The following is a 21,745-nucleotide window of genomic DNA, read 5'->3' as shown; positions in this document are numbered from 1 at the left end:
TCGTCGAAATATAATAGGCCCGTTTGGACAGCTACACAAATTTGCTATTTACTCTTGATTTACTTGATGAAATATATAAAAAGACACATAATCTGCTGGCGTATTATTTAACGGCCGAAAGAAAAAAGAACTTTTAAAGCACCAAACGTTACTTATTGTTTAGATTTTTTAAGATTTAGGTTTGACACCAGCTGTCATCCCATACATTTTGGGGCTGTCCAAACGGGCCTCTTATATTTCGACGATTGTAGCTATGGTCCAACGACCTTGAATAGGTAGCCTGTAGGTAGTGGTTGGATGAAGAAGGCCGAGGTTTGAGTGAGAACCATCATCAGTTCATGGGAGAGGCCTGTTGGGAAAAGATCGCGATTTGGACAGTTAAGGTAATGATTATGGCGAGATAAGTAAGCTAGGTGGAGAGTAATTAATGCATGTATTATTTATAAACTACCGTAGTATACACGACACGAATAGCGCCATTCAATGAACGAGCTAGTGATTCAACCAAAAAGGAGATTTAACCAGATGCCTGCGACATATACATAAGTAATTTCATTCAATAGGTACTTAATTTAACAGTCAATCAAACGTCGGAATGGCTGGTTTTTTTAAATTTATAAATATATATCCTATGTAGCAAATATAAGCCATTTCCAAATCAACTCTTAGAGCAACGCCACAGGCAGTCGTTCTGACGTGCCCTGCCTACCTACCTACATCGCATATTGTAAACTATTCCTAGTCTGTATTTAAGTACCTAGGTCCATTGTCGTTTATTAAATCTATATTCAGTCCTAAAGCGGTCCCCCAGCCGTCTGCGACGCATGTTTCTCGTGCGTAGTCATGTGATTCCTGAGATTCTTCTTCCACAGAAACTTTTTACCGCATTTATCGCAGTGAAAGTTCCTGTCACCCGCGTGACGGACCATATGCATACGTAGCATGAAATTGTCAAAGAATTTCATATTGCACACTTGACACTCGACTGTCTTCTCCTTCAAATGGGTTCTTCTCACGTGTTCTCGCATTAAAGAGTTGCAAGTGAACATTCTACCGCAATGCGCGCAGGAGGATCCAGAGTTGTGTATGTTGATGAGATGTTTCTGCCGTAAGTACGTACTGACGAATTTTTCCGGGCATTTCGGACATTTGACCACTTTCTTCCCGTGGTGTTTCGCTAGATGGTAGTTGAGTCTGTCGGTTCTAGGGAACACTAGGTCGCAATCGGTGCATTTGATCTTGCCAGGCTTGTGGTGGCGTGCTATGTGCGATCGTAAATTTGGGTCGGTTCTAAAAGTTTTACCACAAAACACGCAAACCAGTTGGTTATTCGAGTGCGCCTCGTTCATATGTTTTAGGAGATTGCCGAAGAATCTGTAGCTTTCATCGCTGCTGCATAGAGGACACGTGAAGTTGTCTTTCAACAGTTTGAAACCGATTATTTTGCAGTCAACGGATTTGTCGTAGGAAGCCTTGTGTTCTAACACTAAGTGGTCTATGAGGGTGTTTAAATCCAACATATTTTCATAGCAAACTTTGCACTTTAGGGATGCTATGTCTACTTTAATGTCTACGTCTTCTCGACTGCGCAGTTTGAGGCTTTTGTGCTTCGTGTCACATACAGGATGCTCCAAAACCGTATGCTCCTTCAGAGCGTCAGAATCTGCGAAATCTTTTGGACAGAAAAAACACCGGAATCGGTTCATGAAGAATTTAAAAGGTATGGCTGTAGACATGTTGAAGATGCTCGCTAAATTGTTTCTTATCGTAGCGACTGTTGGCTTTTTCTCATCAGTATCATCTATGGCTATGGAGCAAGGATCTGTTCTGTCAAAAACCTCCTTTCTAACCTTGCATTTGCTCGTGTGCTGTAAGAACGCCTGTCTTGTGCTGCAGTGTCGTTGACAGAAACCACATTCTAAAACACCACTGCTCAAGTGCACTTTGTCTATGTGCTTCATCTTTTTAGCGCTGGAAGTGAATCTATCGAAGCAAACATTGCACGTATGCAGATGCTCGGTTTCCTTGTGAGCCCGCAGTTTCGTATTCGACGCAAATTCATTATCGCACTCATCACACTTGTACCCGTCTTGGTGATAATTACGGATATGCGATTCCAAATCCCTCCTCTTGTTGAAGATTTGCGAGCATTTATCACAGACGCACACGTTTTTCGGGTGTCGAGTGTTGACGTGATTGACCAGATGTCGGAAAAACGTGAATTTCTCATCACACTCCATACAGTTAAGGTCAACCAAGCGATAGGCAGCCAGACTCAACTCTACATCTTGGTCGTAAGGCAAATGATGTTTGTTAGAAATATGCATTTTAATATCCTCTAAGTTGGAAAAAGGTTCGTTACATATTTCACAGTTTATCTCTGATATATCCACTTTGATTTCTATATCTGCCGACCTCACAAGCCTTATCGAATAGTCTTTTACATCGCAATCACCATGACCCTTCGTATGTTTCCTTAAATCAGTGTAGTCAGCAATATCTTTGCCGCAGTAAAAGCAAAGATACTTGCCTCGCCATTTAAATGGTATGACAGAAGTGTTGTTAAACAGTATTTCGAGATTCCTTCTGCGACGTAGCGAGGGGTTTAGGCTTCTTGTGCGATTACCTGAAAAGAAATGGTTCTGCCGTGAAAAATATTGTTGTCATGGAAATTTTGGTGAGGAAATTTTAGATTTTATCTGCCATGTCGCCATAGAACTTTCTGTTTTTTTCTTTATTTTTTAGATAGCTGTTGCCTGCGAGCTTCTCTTCGCCATAAAAATTTTCCCGTGGGAATTCCGGGATAAAAAGTTGCCTATGTTCTTTCCCAGAGTCTAGACCATCTGTATACCAAATTTCATTCTAATCCGTTCAGTAGTTTTCAGTAGCGTGAAAGCGTAACAGACAGATAGACACAGTTACTTTCGCATTTATAATATTAGTTAGGATTGCATCTATTCTATCTTGTACTCTTGTAGCAGCTTAAGCAGTTCGAATCCCAGCCATGGCAAGTATTTGTAGGTCCTCTATCTTCCAATCAAAATGTATTTTACTTAAGAGCTCTTCTTATTTTACTTAAGAGCTCTTCTTATTTTACTTAAGAGCTCTTTTTATTTTTACTTAGCTTAAAAGCGCCGGCCTAGCGTTAAGATTAGAAATTAAGCTCTGACATGTCGAGCAATTCATTTTTAGGATAAAAAATAATACTTCACTTGGGACATTTTCAAAAGATATTTATTAATGTAAATTTCCTACTAGCTTCTCATATTTTACACAAGCATTGTGATATTGGAAGAAACATATAGCATATTCATGGTTTATTCGATATTATATGTTATTACACAAATAAGATAAAGTTGCAACCACATTTAAAAAATGTACATAGATAATGGTGAATGAACTCAGGCTATGCCCTATATTCGTAGGCCTGCTAAATACTCATTCCTACTTGAACTTATGTAGTGCCATTTTAAAATTTTTCATTATCTCTATGAATGTAACACGGAAATATCATACCAATATGTTGTATATAATGATATAACTACTACATATATAATATTTGATTGCTGTTCGGTCATGTTCATAATAATATTACTATAAGACATAATTTATCAGCAAAAGTTATCTACAATCAATACTACATTACTGTAACTAAACTACACTTGTCCAAAATTTATAATGCACATGCAGATCTTTACACCCGAATCATTAAATCGTAAGAGCCTTAAAAAAAACACTTGCATTTTGCACCTTGTACGAAAGAAATAGGAGTCAATATCATGTGTCACATAATCGAAAACAACCGATCTGTCAAAGATTTCTATGCGCATTATCAATTTTGGAGCACTGTACATAGCTTTAATATTAGTACCTACTTATTAGATACCTACATCTTACTTAATTGATATTGATATATCTTATGATATACAGGATGATATTTTACCAGTAGTGATCCCTCTGCTATATATTTATATTTAGTATCTATCTATCTATGTATTTGTGTAGATATATCAGCTGTCCGACACCCATAACACAGGTTCTGCCTAGCTTGGGGTCGGATGGCCGTGTGTGAGATGTCCCCACATATTTATTTATTTATTATTTATTTATTTATATCAATGTATGTACCTATCTACTAGACATGATGAAGACTTTTACTATGCGACCAACACTGAAATCTGAAAAAGTGAGCATCACTGATAAAAAATCATCCTGTACATATAAATATCTAGATGTATTTATGTTCTCAATAAATAATCACTAAGGCCCATACATGGCTATAACCTACATAGCAATACTTACTAATACTTAGCTAACATCATAATTATTATATTCTAGGTCCTTTATCATTTTTATCATAACTATAACAATATTTTATATTAATTAGGTAAGAACTAGGTGTTGAAAACAAATAGATTCAGGAAAAATAAAATATTCTGAAACATAAAATAATTAGTACGAGTATATTTTTCACACATGACAAGTTTTCTGATAGCTTATGAAATAAAGAACTGAATTGACATTAATTTATTCTAAACTGCAAAGGTCAATTTGAATTAAAGTTGCTACAAATATTTCACAACTACATAAATAAATGTAAGACTAAAAATAAGCCTAAAAGAGAAAGAGATTAAATCCCAAGTATCTATCCGTCCTTATCATAGTGACAGTTTTTCAGTCATGTTTCTGTCATTATTACTCATTAGGTATACCATACATATTATGTCCTTCCTATGGAAAAAAATAACAGCAAATTATAATGAGATTGATAGAAAATGGGTCATAGCAAATTTACTTATAACAAGCTTATGCATCAGTGTACAAAATACCATTTAACCTACAAGACACACAGTTACCTATAAATAATAATAGATGGCGCTATAACTAAAGAGTTGAGTCTATCTTCTAAAAGTAACCTTGAATATTGCCGGCTATTTAGCCCAAGTATCATTGTTTTTTTTTTAAATACGATATAATATTTATGAAAATGATAGCAGTTATAAGTTTAATATGCAGTTGAAATTAAAGGGAGAGCCGATAGGTAATACGGTTAAACTTGGACTATACTGTTGAACTTCACCTTAGTGGGGAAATTAAAAAGACTTAGGACCTGTTTCACAATGTCTGGATAATTGCTACCTGTCGGTTAAAATACAAGCTGTAACACTGTCATTATTTTTTAGACAGTGACAGCATGTCTTTTAACCGATAGGTAGCCATTATCCAGACATTGTGAAACAGGCCCTTAAAATTACTTAGGTACTATAAATAATACTTAATAAAAATTAGAATCTAAAAGGGAAGCCAATTGGAAGCGGGTTGTATGGACCTTGGACTACACTGTTGGACTTCGGCATTTGCGGCGTGTATGGGACTTGCGCAGTATTGGCTTGTTTATTATACGCTATAGCCTGGGCTTGGGCATTATTAGTCTTCGGCACTGCGGGGAAGCTAAACGGGTTTTTACTGTGCCTGCCAATATGCCTCACAAGCCCTTTCCTCCACATAAAGCTTTCCCCACACTCATCACATTGGAAGTTCTTTTTCCCGCCATGTTTCACCAAATGATGCTTTAATTGTACTCCGTTAAAGAACTTCATATCGCAAACGGGACAAGCCACGCGTTTCTCTTTCAGATGCGTTCGTCTTACGTGGATTTTCATGAAGGAATGTCTCACAAATTCCTTCCCGCAATAGTTACATTTGTGGCCGAATTTGTGCACATCCATCATGTGTTTCTGCCTCAGATATTGCGAGGAGAACCGTTCGCCACACGTGGTGCATTTGACAGCTTTCACGCCGTGCGCCGTCGCCATGTGATTGGCCAATCGGGATCGAGAGTCGCAGACCGCACCGCACGTGCCGCATTTTAATTGGCCGTCGCTGTGATGCGTTCTAGTGTGCGCTCGCAATTGGTTCTCATTGCCGAAAGTTAAACCACAGTATACACAGACGACGTTGTTGTTTGAATGAGTCACGCTGACGTGATGCATCAGCAAATTGAAGAATTGGAAAACGGCCGGGCAGTACGGGCACCCCATGTTGTCTTTGATCAGTCGGTACGGTTGCAGACACGTTTTGACTATAGGCTCGATTTGAGTGTCGTGCTTTTGGGCCAAGTGCTCGATCAAGGCGTCTAGGTCCCTAAGAGATTCGTAACAGAGCTTGCAAGCGACGTACGAGGTGTCGAGTTTAACGCACACGTTACCGATCGTTTTGCAATTCTTTTTGATATAATTAGCATCGCAGTTTGCGTGGCTTAGAAGCGTGTGTTCCCTCAAACTGTCAGAGTCAATGAAATCATCGGCGCAGTAGAAGCAATTGAACTTATTGTTGGTGAAATTAAAAGGTATGGATGTGGACAGGATGATTACATTTATGATGTCATCTTTGACTTTGTCGAGTTTGTGTCTTTTAACCGTCAGCTTTTGTTTTCTGTCGGTATCAGCTGCGTTACACTTTTTCATGTGCACTCTTAGGCCTAGCTTCTTTTTGAATATCTTGTTGCAATCGCGGCATTGTAAAGCGTAGGACTCTGGATGCTCCAACTGGCAGTGTTTCTGCTTCTGCGCAGCTGATGGTAGCTGTAAATGACAGACCTCACAACGGTGAGCATTCGACTGATGCTTCTTCAATATGCTCAAAGTGTTAAATTTATGCGGACACATATCGCATTGGTACCCGCCTACTTTGTGACAATTCTTGATATGACGATACAACTCGCTACGTTTGCTAAACCTGTGGTTGCACTGATTGCAAATGAGGGTTTTATTCGGATGAGCGTGGTTCATGTGAGACACTAAATGCCCGAAGTAGCTGAAAGAGTCAGGGCAGAGATGGCAACCCAGGTCCAACAGACGATACTGCTCGATGACCACATCCATAACTTCGTATTTCACTTGGTGAGCCGAGCACAAATGTTCGGTGAGTTCGTTGAATGACCTGAATAAGACATTGCAAAGTTTGCATGTGATGTTTGAGATGTCAATTTTGATGTTCATATCCCCATAGCCCTTGATAGACTTGAGGTCGCAATCGGCAACGCTACCGTGGGTTTCTGTGTGTCTCCTCAGCTCTTTGTAATCGACTATTCTGATGCCGCAGTAAAAACAGATATAGTTGGCCCTCCATTTAAAGGGTATGATGGTGGAACTGTCAAATATGATTTGCAGATTCTTTCGCCTCTTCATCATATAGAACGACTTGCTCGTATTCGAACCTGAAAAGAGATTTTGCAAACTGTAAATGTACCCATTTGTTTTTATATAGCGGAAGCTGAAATTTAAAAAAAAAGCTTACACGTGTTTAAAATTACGAAATAATGGAAGAAATTTAATTTTGGCAATAAAGTGTCTTTGTTTACTGTATTGTTTATGTACTCATTATGTATTATTATAATGCGGCAAGTTACTTGGCGACCCTCCTTGCGGGGTGAAAGAAGTGGCGGGGGCGAGGTAGCACGACATGCTACACACGTAGAAAAGTGTGCCCGGATTAATCTCGCGATAGCTTGTAACTATTTCTGACGTAAGTAAAATTTTATTCTATGAGTGTTCCCGTAAATGTCATATTTAGCTTAAAATTTATAGTTTGACAGCATTAAAATTTGGATGTTTACCTTCAGAATATCTACCAATTTGAATTTATTTATGTAAAAGTGTTTTATTTTATAAATCAATTTCCATGTCACTTTCATGTTCACTCTCTGTTTGAACTTGTTCATCGTCGTCGTCATCCTCATCTTCATCATCGTTTTCATTAACTTCAATTATAAATCTAAGACAAAAACCAATTTATGTTTAATTTACAATAAATTATAAATAAACAATAACATACCTGTCCAATACATCGTCAAATACTCTATCAGATTTATAATATTCGTCTTAATTTTTTATGACATGGTCGTCACAATTTCTCCACTTTTTAGGCGAATAATTAGAGAAAAGCAACTCTAAGTCTTTTATCTCTTTATCTAAGTTAGAGTCAATCGACGTTCTTGCGAGCTCGCCTTTCATGTACCGCCACACAAGTTCAATAGGATTTAATTCCGGGTGGTATGGGGGTAGGCGAAGCACGATATGACCATTTTCTTTCAAAATTTCATCTATTTTGTAATTTTTCTCTGTGTTTTGCTCATTAATTACTTTCATTAAATCACATAAATTTTGGTTGCTTTCCTAGTTACAAGAACTGACAACTGACGCACTGTCATATGGACTCTTCGTCTTTGTTGTTTACTTTTTCGTATCTGACTGCGCAGTACCAACCTTTAGCCGCGTAGCATGACTGATCCGGTACGCTGTTCTACAAGAAGCCCCTATATTGAGACATTATACGATTTGTTGTTATTAACGTTATTTTGTTGACGAATTATAGATAACTAATAATAATATTAAAAAGGCCTCAACACTCATCCTAAGTCTAATGGTCTCAGGATCAATGATCTCATGTGGGTCGCACTCAAATTATGACAGACTATATAAGACATGTGGCCGCCTCGGCTGCGCGGCCGAGACTGCCGTAACAATGACATGCAGTGCACGTGTTGCCCTTCCCCGCTACCCTCCCGCTACCCGCTGTCGTCTTGAGTACCTCGTCCCCTCCGCGTCTTTCACCCCGCAAGGAGGGTCGCCAAGCAACTTGCCAATCTATAACTATTACATATCTACACATACATACAAGAAGTGTTTGTAAATATAAATAAAGATAAATATAAGTTACATATTTTAAAGTTCAAACTCTATGTACAAATTACGGAAGATTACTAAACTAATATAAAAGGTAAATCATGTGATGTTACATTTTGTAGCAAATACTACACCTACAGTGACTCAGTTATTCAACATTTCATAAATACTTTACATTCGGATTTCAAACCCAACCCCACCCTACCACCCCAACCCAATTTCTACACGCAACAAAACCGAATACTTAACACAGGGTACAATTTAATAAATAATAGCTCTTTCACTTAAATTTATCATTAATGAAATCGAGTTCGTCATAAATAATTTACAAATAAATGTTAAATTAATGTTTAATTTAATAATTTAAACACAATTTCATCACTTAGATTCACTTCACATCGATATGGCACTAGCGTTCTTATTATGTCGTCCAATATGTCTGACCAAGCCCTTCTTATACATGAACCGTTCCCCGCATATGTCACAATGGAAGTTTTTCTCGCCCGTATGTTTCACCATGTGACTTCGCAAGTCGATCGGGCTGAAGAACTTCATATCACACGCTGAGCAAGGCACCTTTTTCTCCTTCAAATGGAACCTTCTCACGTGGTCTTTCATGTAGGAATTCCTGTGGAAAACTCGCTCGCAGTGAGGGCATTTGTGTCCCATATTATGAACGTTTAGTAGATGTCTCTGCTTCAAGTAGTGGGTCTCGAATCGTTCTCCACACTTCAGACAACGCAACGCTTTTTTCCCATGGACTTTAGCAAGATGAGAGAAGAGTCTTGACTGTATATTACATTCAGCGTCACAAATGGGACATCTGAACATGCCTTGCCGATGGTTGTTGCGTATGTGGACCCTTAAGTGCGTCTCTTTGGCGAAAGTCAGACCGCAGTAGGAACAGACTATATTATTATTTGTGTGCGAAGAATTGACGTGTTTAGCCAAGATGTTGAAGAAACGGAAGACCTCGCCTGGACAGTACGGGCATTCCATGTGGTCTTTAACAAGCTTGTAAGGTTGGAGGCACGATTTCAGCATGGATTCGAAAGTGACGTCGTGGACTGTCGTTAAATGGTCAAGTAAGCTATCGAAGTCCGTTAACGGTAGTTGGCATAATCGGCACCGTAAATGTAGGATATCCAATTTTACACAAACGTTTGTCAAACAAGTGCAGTTCTTCTTGATATATTTCGTGTTGAGATCGCAGACTGTATGGTTGCTTTGCGTGTGATCTCTCAAAGTTTCCGGATCGATAAAATCTTCTGGACAGTAGAAGCAATTGAACTTATTCTTGTAGTAACTGAAAGGGGTAGCGTTAGACATGTTTATTATGTCGCAAATGTTCGTTTTGACCCTCAAAAGCCTTCCGCGTTTGGACTCTCTCGACTCCCTTAGCTCTCGTTTCGAGTCTTCGTCTTTGACTATTGGTATTTTGGCCGATTTAGCCTTCTCCGGATGGACTAGTTCTAGATGCTTCTGTTTGAGCGTGGGAGACCCAAATTTGACGAAACACACGCCGCACCTTGTCGAGTGGTATTTAGCTTTGTGGTATCTCAGACTGTTCAGCGTATCACATTTGACTGGACAATATTTGCACTGGTAACCCCCCTCCCGATGATAATACGACATGTGGCAACACAGATCCTTCTTCCTGTTAAATTTCTGATTACATTTATCGCACTCGTGGCTTTCCTCATTAGGGTGCGAGTTTTGTAAATGCGATATTAGGAACCGGATGTAATTAAACTTTTGCCCACACATGTGGCACGACATGTCTGACAACTTTAGCGTTTCAATTTTGAGGTCGGACGGATCGACCGACAGATCGTGCCTGTCATTCAAATGCGTGATCAATTCGTAGAAACTTGTCGCCGTGTCTTTGCAGACTTGGCAGGTGAGGTCAGAAATATCCACTTTAATATCGCGACTCCAGTTGAGTTTCAACGTTGCAGCTGTCACTTCTTCAAGCGAACAGCTGCCGTGCGCCTCGGTATGTCTCCTCAACTCTTTGTAACCGTTCAGAAATAGCCCGCAATAGAAACAGCTGAACTTTGAGCGCCATTTGAACGGTATAACTGAGGTGTTGTTGAACAATATTTGCAGATTTCTGCGCCTCTGTATGCCTATGACTTTGTTGCTACCTGCAAAGAGAATTACAACTGTAAATGTACCCGTCGCCGTGAGGCCGCGATCGTAACTGGTCTACTTTTGTCGTAACTTGTTGCCGGAATCGCAAAATTGAATCTTTTTAAAAATTCTGACTTTACTTTATTACATGACGGCTCCCTATTGGCGAGTGAACGCATTTCAATATTATTCTTTTTTTATTTTTATTAATTAGTGAAGATATAACAGATATTTTGGCAACTAGTTGCGAAAACCAGTTGCGACCGCGGCCAAACGACTCTTTGCGATGTATTAAGCTCTAAGACAACAGTTATGAAACTATTAATTTAGCTGTTACTATACTGAACTGAAAATCAACGAGTGTCGTTTTTGGAAATGCGAAGTCAAACACTATAGTACGGTTTAAAACACGGGGTACATTTAAAGTTAACTCTCTCAGCAAGCAATCCGATCGTCCTATTTCCAAAAAAGACGAAAGACGATACATTCGTCTTTACAATAATATACAATACCACTTTGCTCTATTTGTACAACGCCCGATTCTAAAGTAACAATTCAAAATGGCGGACAGACTAATGGCATAGTGATCTACATCACTTTAATCGTTGGTGTGTCAATCATCCTTCCTACTCCCTCTCATGTAACTGCCGCCATTTTAAAATTGTTTCTTTATCTGCGAGCGTTACACCTACTAAGCAAACAAAGATTAAATTAAACAAATGAATTAGCCCAACCATTTATGATTTGTTCTTTACATAAACACACAAGAACAACGGCACAGCTTATAAAAGCAGTCCTGTTTCCACCGGTTGTACTATTCCTATTTTATTAATAATTATGTTGAGTGCAATAAAGAGAGTAGGTATTTATCTTATACCAAGTGAAAACAGCGGAAAGACTGCCTTTCCACCAGAGATGTGAAAAAACCGTTCCCACCAATGCATAGCATGCTATGTGGACCAATAAATATGATTGGTGGTTATCAAACGCATCCATAACAAAGCAGCATAGCACATATCTGGTAAAAAAGGCACTAAATAAAGGCTAATCTACACTGAAAGAGAAGCAAAGCGTATACCAATTTTAATGACAGGACAGTACAAACTGTATGTGCTATGTCTGAAGGCAACGATATTTTAATACCAAATAGGTGGAGTGTCAGTGCAAAAGAAACGTCTCCACAAATAACTAACAACTTCTAACACTGAGTTTTATTTTGAATTAGTTCGGTTAGACGATTTGTGGCTTTATTCATTGGCGCAATGGTTGTCATTAGGTTGAACTTAAAACGATTCATGCAAACAGGTTTTTGCTTTGTTTTTGTATAAGACACACCATCTAGTTCGTATATCGTTAATCCAAGTCTGAAGGTGTAAAAATGCTCGAATCTTAGTTTGGACCTTGGGGCTATGCACAAAGGCTCCATTCGAGAGAGCCAGGTGCAGGTACTGACACGCCCACATAGAATAGATAGATATTCTCAAACCTCTGCAGTTTCTTCCCTTCTCTTTCAGTACAAATCAGTCCCCTAAAGTAACACAAACAATATACTCACTAGCGGCATCCTCAGTCTTCTTCTTGATGCGTTTCCGCTTCTCTGTCTTGACCTCGGAGGCCCGCCGTGGTGTTGCCAGCGGCGCCGCGTCCACTCCCTCGTCACCAGACTTCAGGGAGAGGAGCTCTTCTTCTGACTCTGTGGAGTGGCCGGTCCGTAGAATAAGGATTTAAAGTTGTACTTGTGATGTTTATGATTATAGTCGTCGAAATATAATAGGCCCGTTTGGACAGCTACACAAATTTGCTATTTACTCTTAATTAACTTGATGAAATACATAAAAAGACACATAATCTGGCTTATTATTTAACGGCTGAAAGAAAAAAGAACTTCTAAAGCACCAAAAGTTACTAATTGTTTAGATTTTTCATGATTTAGGTTTGACACCAGCTGTCATCCCATACATTTTGGAGCTGTCCAAACGGGCCTTTTATATTTCGACGACTATAAGAATGAGTATTTTTTACATTATAGTTTATTAATATAATATCATCATAATACTACCAGGGAGGCTAGTCTAGCTGTAGTGTTTCTGCCCAACATACTAAGAAAAGATATAGGTTCGTAGGAGAATGTATTACCTACTCTGTGGGAGTATGATTTACTGGCAGTTTCTATAACTCTATCTATAACTGGTAGTTACTTTCATACGATTTTAACAGATTGTTACTTTTGATTATGTCAAAATCGTATGAAAGTAACTACCAGTTATGGATAGATAGAGATATAGAAACTGGCAGTTAAGGTACTTAAATATCTACCTCCGAATTCATATAGCTTTTTGCCACTTTAAGAATGTTTACAAATGACGTGGTGACGTCGGTCGCCCGACTTTAGAGAGAGGAGCTCTTCTTCTGAGTCTGTGGAGAGGTGGGGTCGTAGAACCATTGTTTCAGCATACTCTGGTAGATCATTAACACCACTGTTGTGATGTTACAGTGGATTAGTTGTTGACTTTGGACGCATCTGTCAAGAATTGAAGATGGACATGGCGTATATTTCATGTAACAGGGGTGGTAATGAATGTTATACTATGGTTGTCTGAAAAAGATCGCTTTTAACGATAAGACCGCCATTTGTGCATCTCTGTTATTAAAGTAAGATTTAAGTTTTGTTTTATGATGTTATAAAAAGATTATTAGTATTACTAAAATAAGAGTCCTTGGTTAAATAAAAATTCAATACCATACTCAGTAAGTAACTTTTATTTCAATAAGAATATTACTGAGTCTACATGTTAAATGCATTAATCTCTAGGAAGCATTTTAGGTACCATTTACTACACCTACCTATAAATGTACAATCAGGGAAATTCATGATTTGAAATGAGCGAGTGTGTTTGTAGTGAACACACGGGCACGTTTCAAGCGATTCTAAGCTTTAAGCTAAGCCACCAACCGATTCCTCGATAGTACTCAAATCGTTTAATACATATTAAAGAAATTTAATGCACAATATTGACTTGGCTTTTATTTATATGGAAGAGAGACAGAAGCAATGTTAATTTAACTTTATACAACAATAAAATATAACTTTTAAAACTTTGAGCCGTTTGAGCAATAGCAGAGTATATAATTATGTCTATTCCCTATATTATAAGAACATTTATCTAATTTACACAAATTGAGAATTCAATACTTAGAATAAATATTTAATACACTTGTTTTTCGAGTTCTCTCCTAATGGAATATGAATATGGCTTTTGGGTATGTATATTTACAATATTATTGGATATAACATTACAATTTAAGATAAGATAAATGCAAAAAAACATTTTAGTTGATGTAACTAATGCTAAAATATTTTCGACATTATTAATCTACATTAGATTTCTATTCTATTCCATATTATTCTGGCCACCACCAATGCCGTCATGCCTCGCCAAATGTTTGACCAAACTTTTCCTGTACATAAAACTAACACCACAAACATCGCAGTGGTAATTCTTCTCGCCAGTATGTTTAATCATATGTCTCCTCAAATTTATCTGATTGAAAAACTTGTGGTCGCAAATTGAACATGAGATCTTTTTCTCCTTTAAATGGACCCTTCTTACGTGGTCTTCGACGTAAGAATTCCTATGAAACTCTCTCGGGCATTGTGGACATTTATAACCGGTTTTATGTACTTCCACGTCGTGTTTTTGCTTCAAATACGCCGTCTCAAATCTATCACCGCACTTAAGACACTTAGTTATCTTTATCCCGTGAACTTTAGCCATGTGCACGTCCAATCTAGCCCTAATACCGCATTCCTCTTCGCATATATAACAAGTGAACTTTTCCGGTTTATGTTTGTTCCTCAAGTGGATTTTCAGTAGCTTCTCCTTGGCAAATGTTAAACCGCAAAGAGCGCACACGATGTTGTTATTCGTGTGGCTAGAGTTTACGTGTCTCACTAATATGTTGAAGTACTTGAAAGTCCGTCCCGGGCACTCCGGGCATTCAATTTGATCCTTAACGAGCCTGTATGGTTCCACATACGTCCTTAGGTCTTCTACTATCTCTATATCATGGGTTGTAGTCAAATGTTTTATCAAATAAGCAAGGTCTGTTAAAGATTCTTGGCATAACCGACATTTTAAGTTTTTTATGTCTACTTTGACAGACATGCTGGCGAGATTTCCGCACTTTTGGAAGAATTTTGTCTCGTGCCCGCTTGTTACGTGAGATTCAGTATGTTCCCTCAATGTAGCCGGATCTTCGTAGGATTCGGGACAGTAGAAACATTTGAATTTGTTCTGGTAGTAGCTAAAAGGTGTAGCGGTGGAAGACCTTATAACTATTAGTATACTCTCTTTGACTTTCAAAGACTTCTCTCTAGTCTTCAAATACGATGAGTTTGAATGTTCCGTTTTTATTTTTCGTTTTAACGATGATTTCGGCTCCACGCTATCGCTAGAATGTTTGTCTTTCAAGTGTTTTTCTAGCAACAATGCCGACGCAAATTTACTCGTACACTTATCGCACTGGTTAGTACAATGCTCTTTTCTGACGTGATGTCTTAGGCTACTCCGAGTGGCGCATTCTTGAGAACAGCGTTTACATTTGTGCACCACTTCCTTATGGCTTTGCGTCATGTGCGCTGTCAGATCTCGCTTGCGACCGAATTTTTCTTTGCACTTTTTACACTCGTAACACGCAATAGGATGAGATTTAAACATGTGTGCTATATACTCTTTGTCGTATTCAAACTTTTTCGAGCACACATAGCAAGTGAGATCAGCCAGCCTGTACCCGGCTATAAGAATATCCGAAATATCCACCCCAAGGCCATGCCTCTCGTTCAAATGCCTAGCAACATCGTTCAAACTCTCAAATTTATCTTTGCACATTTTGCACGTGATATCAGAAACGTCGATTCTAACGTCATATCTGTTGGTTCTGTTTTTGCAGGCCGCCGCAATGTCCTCTATAGTGCATTTGCCGTGTGCCTCTGTATGTATTCTCAACGCTTCGTACTTGTTAACTATATCATTGCAGTAGAAACAGTGGTATTTCGCGCGCCATTTGAAAGGTATTACGGTTGTATTATTGAATAGAATTTGTAGGTTTTTTCTCCTGCGAGTGCCTACCGCCCTCTGCCCACCTGCAAAGAGAATTCCATCTTTTAGATTAACTCTTTTAGCAGGTTTTCGAGGGCAGTGGGCATGCAACGAGGAGTAATTTTTTCAACACAGCTCAAAGGTTGTCTGGATGAAGTCCCTTTGAGCGACGAGGCTGCCATTTGTAATAAGTGATAGGTGGTGGTTCGTGTCAGGTGAATTTCTGAAAACTGTTATAACTGACAAAGAATTGTGGTCTGAGCCTCATGTAGAATATCTTAACTTCTTATTTTTTATGTAACTGAGTGCTCTTTTTTCATCAGAGGTTAGTCAGATAAATATTATCAGCAGATGAAGTTACTTTGCTTCACTTTCTAAATTAGACTTTTTGTGTTTCTTGCTTTGGCTGTGAACATATTCTAATTTATTTATATATTTTAAAGTCACAAACGATATTAATCATATTTTCCCCGAACAACACCCTTACTTTTTATCTCTGAATCTCCTGCAAGATGAGTGGTAGCAGTAGTCTTTAGCATTAAGTCCTCCTAATTGTACTATAGGGCTGCAATGACTTAAGGCCCCTTCACATATATCAGTGATGCTTCAGTGCCGGCACAGGTTGGGTGCTGTTTAGTGTCAGTGATACAGTGGTGCTTCAGTGATCCTATTCACACATTCTAGGTCTAGCAAAGCTCAGAGCAAGCGTGTTACTACAAACACACACATTCACACGGGATATTTTTTTGAAATCGAACCCGTACATATTTCCTCGATTTTACACCTTAAGAGATATAAATGTATCCACCCCTAGAGCTTTATTTTAAGTTCTACGGAAGAGTCTCAGGTAACATAAAGTTGTAATATGTATCGATAAAATATTTTAATTCATAATTATATTTCCTACCTATAGGTATATAATACTTATATAGTATTATAATACTTACGCTGCGTTACATATGAGGTAAGGATGGAGGATAATTTCGACATTAAAAGAACAGGTACATACATTTAAGGTTCTCAAGGACAACAGATTTAAGGTTCGTAGACCGTAATTTAAAGTTTCTTCGGCATTAGGATAAAAATTAGGACACTGGACGTTAAATAAGTGTAACTGACTGAAAAACTTAAGTCAGATTTAGACAGAGTCAGTGACTGGTGCCGAAATCGAAACAAGTGAGCGGTCATACGCACGACAGAATACGAATTACGAATATGCAGGCGAGACGCGTAATTTTTATCTTTTATCTTTTATCTTTATCTTTTACGCGGGAAAATGGCGGCCTTTCTGCATGCGTGATGAATCCCGCACGTTCTTAAAAACAGCCTTACACAGGTTTTTTTCGGTTAGCACTGACTTATCTGAATATTGAAAAGATGGCTCAGAAGTTTCTTGCCTCCGTTCTTCTCCTTAGACAGAAAGAGCCCCCCCTTATCCGAACGGAGAGTAATTTGTAAAAATTGACGTTCATCATAAAATTTTATATTTGTACGATGAATAAAAAATTTTGACTTTGACTTTGACTTTGACTTTATCGCCACATTTTGGAGCCAGTCACTGAGCCTGTCTAAATTCTTCCTTTAGAATAAGAGTCTCCCACTCACCATCGTTCTTCCTGGCCTTCTTCCTCTCGGTCTTGACCCCGCGGCGGCGCGGCGCGGCCCCCGAGGCGCGCGGCGCGCGGCGCTTGAGGGACAGGGGCTCTTCGTCTGTGTCTGTTTGTGAGATAGGTACATTAAAAACTATACTCACGAGCAATGAAACAGTTCCAGTGAGCAAATCATCACATTACTCCTAAACGGAAAAGACTACCTTAATGACACCGTCTGCAATATTGAAGTTAAACGCGAATCAGAATGTAATATTCTGATCAAGTATCATCATCATGATCAGCCTATAGCAGTCCACTGCTGGACGTAGGCCTCTCCCAAAGTACCTACGCCACTAGATGCGATCTATAGCTTAATCAGAATCAAAAGAATCATTGTCAACTTTTAAATGAAATGTTGGTTGAAAGGTGTCGTTGTGCCAATCTACAAGGGTGGTAACAGAGACAGTGTCAACAATTATAGACCAATATCAATTCTGACAGCTTTATCAAAAGTCTTAGAAAAGGCATTGAATAACAGGCTAACTGGTTTCCTTGAAAAGTATCATAAACTATCCGAAAATCAATACGGTTTTAGACGCGGAAAATCAACGTCAAAAGCAGTACTTGAACTGACTTCGTATATCTCAGGGAAACTAGATGATCATAAAAAACCGATTGCAATCTTCCTGGATCTTGCCAAGGCATTTGACACTGTCTCTGTGCCACTACTTGTGGATAAGCTAAACAACTCTGGTATACGAGGGATTCCTCTGAAACTTTTCTCTGATTATCTCTCATGTAGAACCCAGTGTGTCAAGATCGGTCAGCATGTAAGTAGAGATTTACCGATTTGTTATGGAGTACCACAGGGAAGTATTCTTGGTCCGACGTTGTTTCTCGTCTATTTAAACGAATTATGTTCTCTGGAAATGGGTGGTAGACTAATTGCTTACGCAGATGATACCGCATTATTATTTGCAGGGGATACATGGCAAGACACTTTTGAATCTGCACAGTTAGGGTTAAATAAGGTTTCGCACTGGCTATCTAAAAATGTCCTTACCGTAAATGCCAGCAAAACTAAATATATTACCTTTTCAATAAGAAACTCTACACAACCGGAGTTACTGCATCAACTAATTATCCATGCTCCAAATTGTTCCACTAATGGTACATGTCCCTGTGCTAGTTTGGAAAGATGTTCTATAATCAAATATCTGGGAGTCATTATAGATCACAATCTCTCTTACAGGTCACACATTGAACACCTATGCGGAAGAATTAGGAAGCTGATTTATATTTTTAAAAACTTGAGGCAAATTATGAATATTGACTCACTGATAAGAGTATATTATGCCCTCGGGGAGAGTGTGCTTACTTATTGCATAACGTCCTGGGGTGGAACTCATAAGACTCTCTTCCTCAATTTGGAAATTTCACAAAGGGCGTTATTGAAAGTCATAGATCATAAACCTTATCGTTTTCCTACCGCACTCCTTTATGATTCAAAGTTTTGACAGTAAGAAAACTATTTCTTTTGGAAACAATTCGGCTTCAACATGAAATCACACCTTTTGACAAAAATATAACGCTGAAACGTAGATCTGATATTGTATGTGATCAAAAAAAGTTTAATACTAAATTCAGTGAGTGTTTCTTCCCCTTTCTCGGTCCTTTTATATATAATCATGTAAACAAGCATCTCAAAATGTATGAATTAAACAATTTTGAGTGCAAACATAAGGTTAAGATATGGCTACTAACGAAGGATTACGACTTCATTGAGTCGTCTTTAAAACCAGTGTGCTAAGAATATAAAATATTTCATTGTATATTTTCAATACTCTATGCAGGTGCAGGCATCATTATACACACACACACACACACACACTCACACACACACTCACATACACCACACACACACACACACACACACACACACACACACACACCACACACACACACACACACACACACTCACACACGCACACACACACATTCATATAGTCTGTTTTTCTTTTTCTTTTTCTGTATGATTTACTTTTTAAATCTACGTTAAATTTAAATTTAAGTAACTTATTAAACTAGGTAATTTGTTTTAGCTACCTAAGTCACCAGTTAAGGGTTGAGCAATCACTACTTATCCTAAAACTACAGGGCTATGCCCTTTATTAGGGAGTAGGGTCTCATAATTGTTTTGTGTGCAATAACGTGTAGCTACTAAATTAAGTAACATAATTAGAAAACTGTATGTACACACTGATTTGAAAATAAATTTTATTTATTTATTATTATTTATGTTCCACAGTGGCTCTTCATCTGTGCAAATTAAATAACCTGTGTACGGCAATATCTTTCTCAAACTGGAACAACCTGATAGAGATCATGTTTCTTTCCTTATTTGTTCTAATATATCTTTATCACTTTATACCTAATTATAGAAAAAGTTTGTTATAATGTGTCTCATTTTTTATTTTCTTCTACTAAGAGGATAAAAAGTAACAAAAAATTTAATAGCTTTAATAAGTTGTTCATACAATAAAATTTTTATACTTTGCTTACCATCATCAAAAACGTCAGCAGTATCTATCATGTTGACATCAGGGTCCACATCTGTGCCGGGCTCCTTCTTCATTTCTTTCTTGCCGACCATCACTGTAAATAACATACCAAGAGTTAATTTTTCTTTTAATTTAACAGACTAGATCAATTATCATCATCATGATACATCACATCCCCACTGCTAGGACACGGGTCAACTTCCAATGAAGGAAGGGTTTTAGGCAAGTTAGTCCTAGCCAAAGATAAAATTCACACAAATCCACTACATTCAGGAATTCAAGCTGTTTATTATCTGTGTCCAAGTTCACCAAATGGAATTAAGTAAACATTGCATTGAATATCCTAAGTTTATTATATACATTATACTAATTATTATTGTAAGATCTAAGACTTTAGATTTTTAATTGTAGCTATGCATTACCTGAAATAAATGACTATTTATTTATTATAATACATTTAAATGACATGTATGCGGTGTATCTAAAAACAAGATTATGTTGCATCTTATCCTACTGTAAGTATAATACATACTTTTCCCCTTGAAGTCCTTCCGTGCCACCATGTCGATGAAGGTCTTCTCGGACTCCAGCACTTGCCGCTTGAACTCGGTGGCATCCCGCAGCCGGCCGATGCAGACTTCGCAGATGTGTCTGTTCGGCCCGTTCGGTCCATCTGTTTGCTGGGATATCTGAGTGGAAAGGTATTCATGAGCATTTTCTTCTTATAATAATATGGTATGTACTTAATAACTCTGCTGACTACTTCACAGTAATCCTATGCAATCATGCAAATAGCCACATTTTTTAAATAATTTCTGAGTTAGTTGAGTTAGACTTGATATTAAAACTGAGCTATAGTTTGTCCATTGCTGACTCATAAAATTCTACCCATGTAGATGTAAACAATTGCTGTAGATGTGCACAATGAAATAAGAAAAAAAATTGAGTATAAAATTTGTGATGTGGCTTTTCTATCCAGATAAATTGCTTCTGATAACCAGCTAGGCTCTTATTCTCTTATTTTTCCTAACAATTTAAATGTAACTGGAGTAGGTATTGCGTTTATTTATCCAACAAATCAATATCGGATTTCGTATGTCGTACATATTGGAAAACACTCAATAGCTTTGACACAAAGAAAGCTTCCAATACAGTCCCCCCCCCCTCATAAAACGCCAATATTCACCCATCTGAGCGTATTCTTATAAAATTTCGTTGATTTTTATTGCTGTTATTGAGAATGAAAGCTTTCTTACACAAATGTCGAAGCATTCCATTAGCATATCGCCATACACTTCAGTATGTCCGCCACAGAAGTAGGGTGCCCCCAATTCCTTGTAGCATCCCTCAGCGAGGCAGCACCGGCAGAGGCCGGGGCTGTCCTTCACTATCACAGAGTCGAACTCCATGGTTGGTCAGATCTTAAAACACCATTAATTCACGAATAGAAAGTAAATCACTGGATAATTCACGACATTTTTCGCTTTCGCATCGACTTGGCTTGGCCGACCTAAAAGAGAAGAAAAAAAACAAAAACCACAGATTAATAAAAGCTATTGACGTTTGTCGTTGTACTTTAGGTTGGCCACACATTCAAAATGGGTTGTGAGTGTGGTGGCCGGTGGCGGATTAGACTACCCGTTGGTCGTTAGGAATGGGAAAAAGAAGTTTCA

General features: G+C 38.2%; 1 protein-coding gene across 3 annotated transcripts; it reads right to left on the bottom strand.

Annotated features, from left to right (window-relative positions):
* Positions 1 to 596: 596 nt before the first annotated feature.
* On the bottom strand, positions 597 to 21,595 carry LOC105398734 (zinc finger protein 569). Of its 3 annotated transcripts, none has more exons than XM_048629999.1 (6): positions 21,329 to 21,595; positions 20,605 to 20,761; positions 20,074 to 20,166; positions 17,525 to 17,635; positions 12,376 to 12,513; positions 597 to 2,626 (listed from the first exon to the last, which is right to left on the bottom strand). In XM_048629999.1, exons 1-6 carry the CDS (start codon positions 21,479 to 21,481, stop codon positions 795 to 797), a joined length of 2,484 nt encoding a protein of 827 aa, XP_048485956.1. In that variant the 5' UTR covers positions 21,482 to 21,595; the 3' UTR covers positions 597 to 794. The 3 variants fall into 3 exon arrangements, with proteins under 3 accessions (XP_048485956.1, XP_048485955.1, XP_048485957.1); XM_048629998.1 differs by lacking the exon at positions 597 to 2,626 and adding an exon at positions 4,641 to 7,219; XM_048630000.1 differs by lacking the exon at positions 597 to 2,626 and adding an exon at positions 9,020 to 10,834.
* Between the last annotated feature and the right edge of the window lie 150 nt (positions 21,596 to 21,745).

The sequence above is a fragment of the Plutella xylostella genome, chromosome 24, assembly GCF_932276165.1.
Source record: "Plutella xylostella chromosome 24, ilPluXylo3.1, whole genome shotgun sequence".
Classification (NCBI taxonomy): domain Eukaryota; kingdom Metazoa; phylum Arthropoda; class Insecta; order Lepidoptera; family Plutellidae; genus Plutella; species Plutella xylostella.
Note: the sequence above shows the minus strand (reverse complement) of the source record. Positions and strands in the feature narration are given on the sequence as shown.

What these genes read in the sequence shown, in the direction of transcription:
- LOC105398734 (XM_048629998.1), bottom strand. Translation starts at nt 21,481, where the DNA reads ATGGAGTTCGACTCTGTGATAGTGAAGGACAGCCCCGGCCTCTGCCGG. An exon ending in TGGAATGCTTCGACATTTGT is followed by an intron (nt 20,762 to 21,328) that starts GTAAGAAAGCTT and finishes CTTTCCACTCAG; the next exon opens with ATATCCCAGCAAACAGATGG. An exon ending in GAAGGACTTCAAGGGGAAAA is followed by an intron (nt 20,167 to 20,604) that starts GTATGTATTATA and finishes TGTTATTTACAG; the next exon opens with TGATGGTCGGCAAGAAAGAA.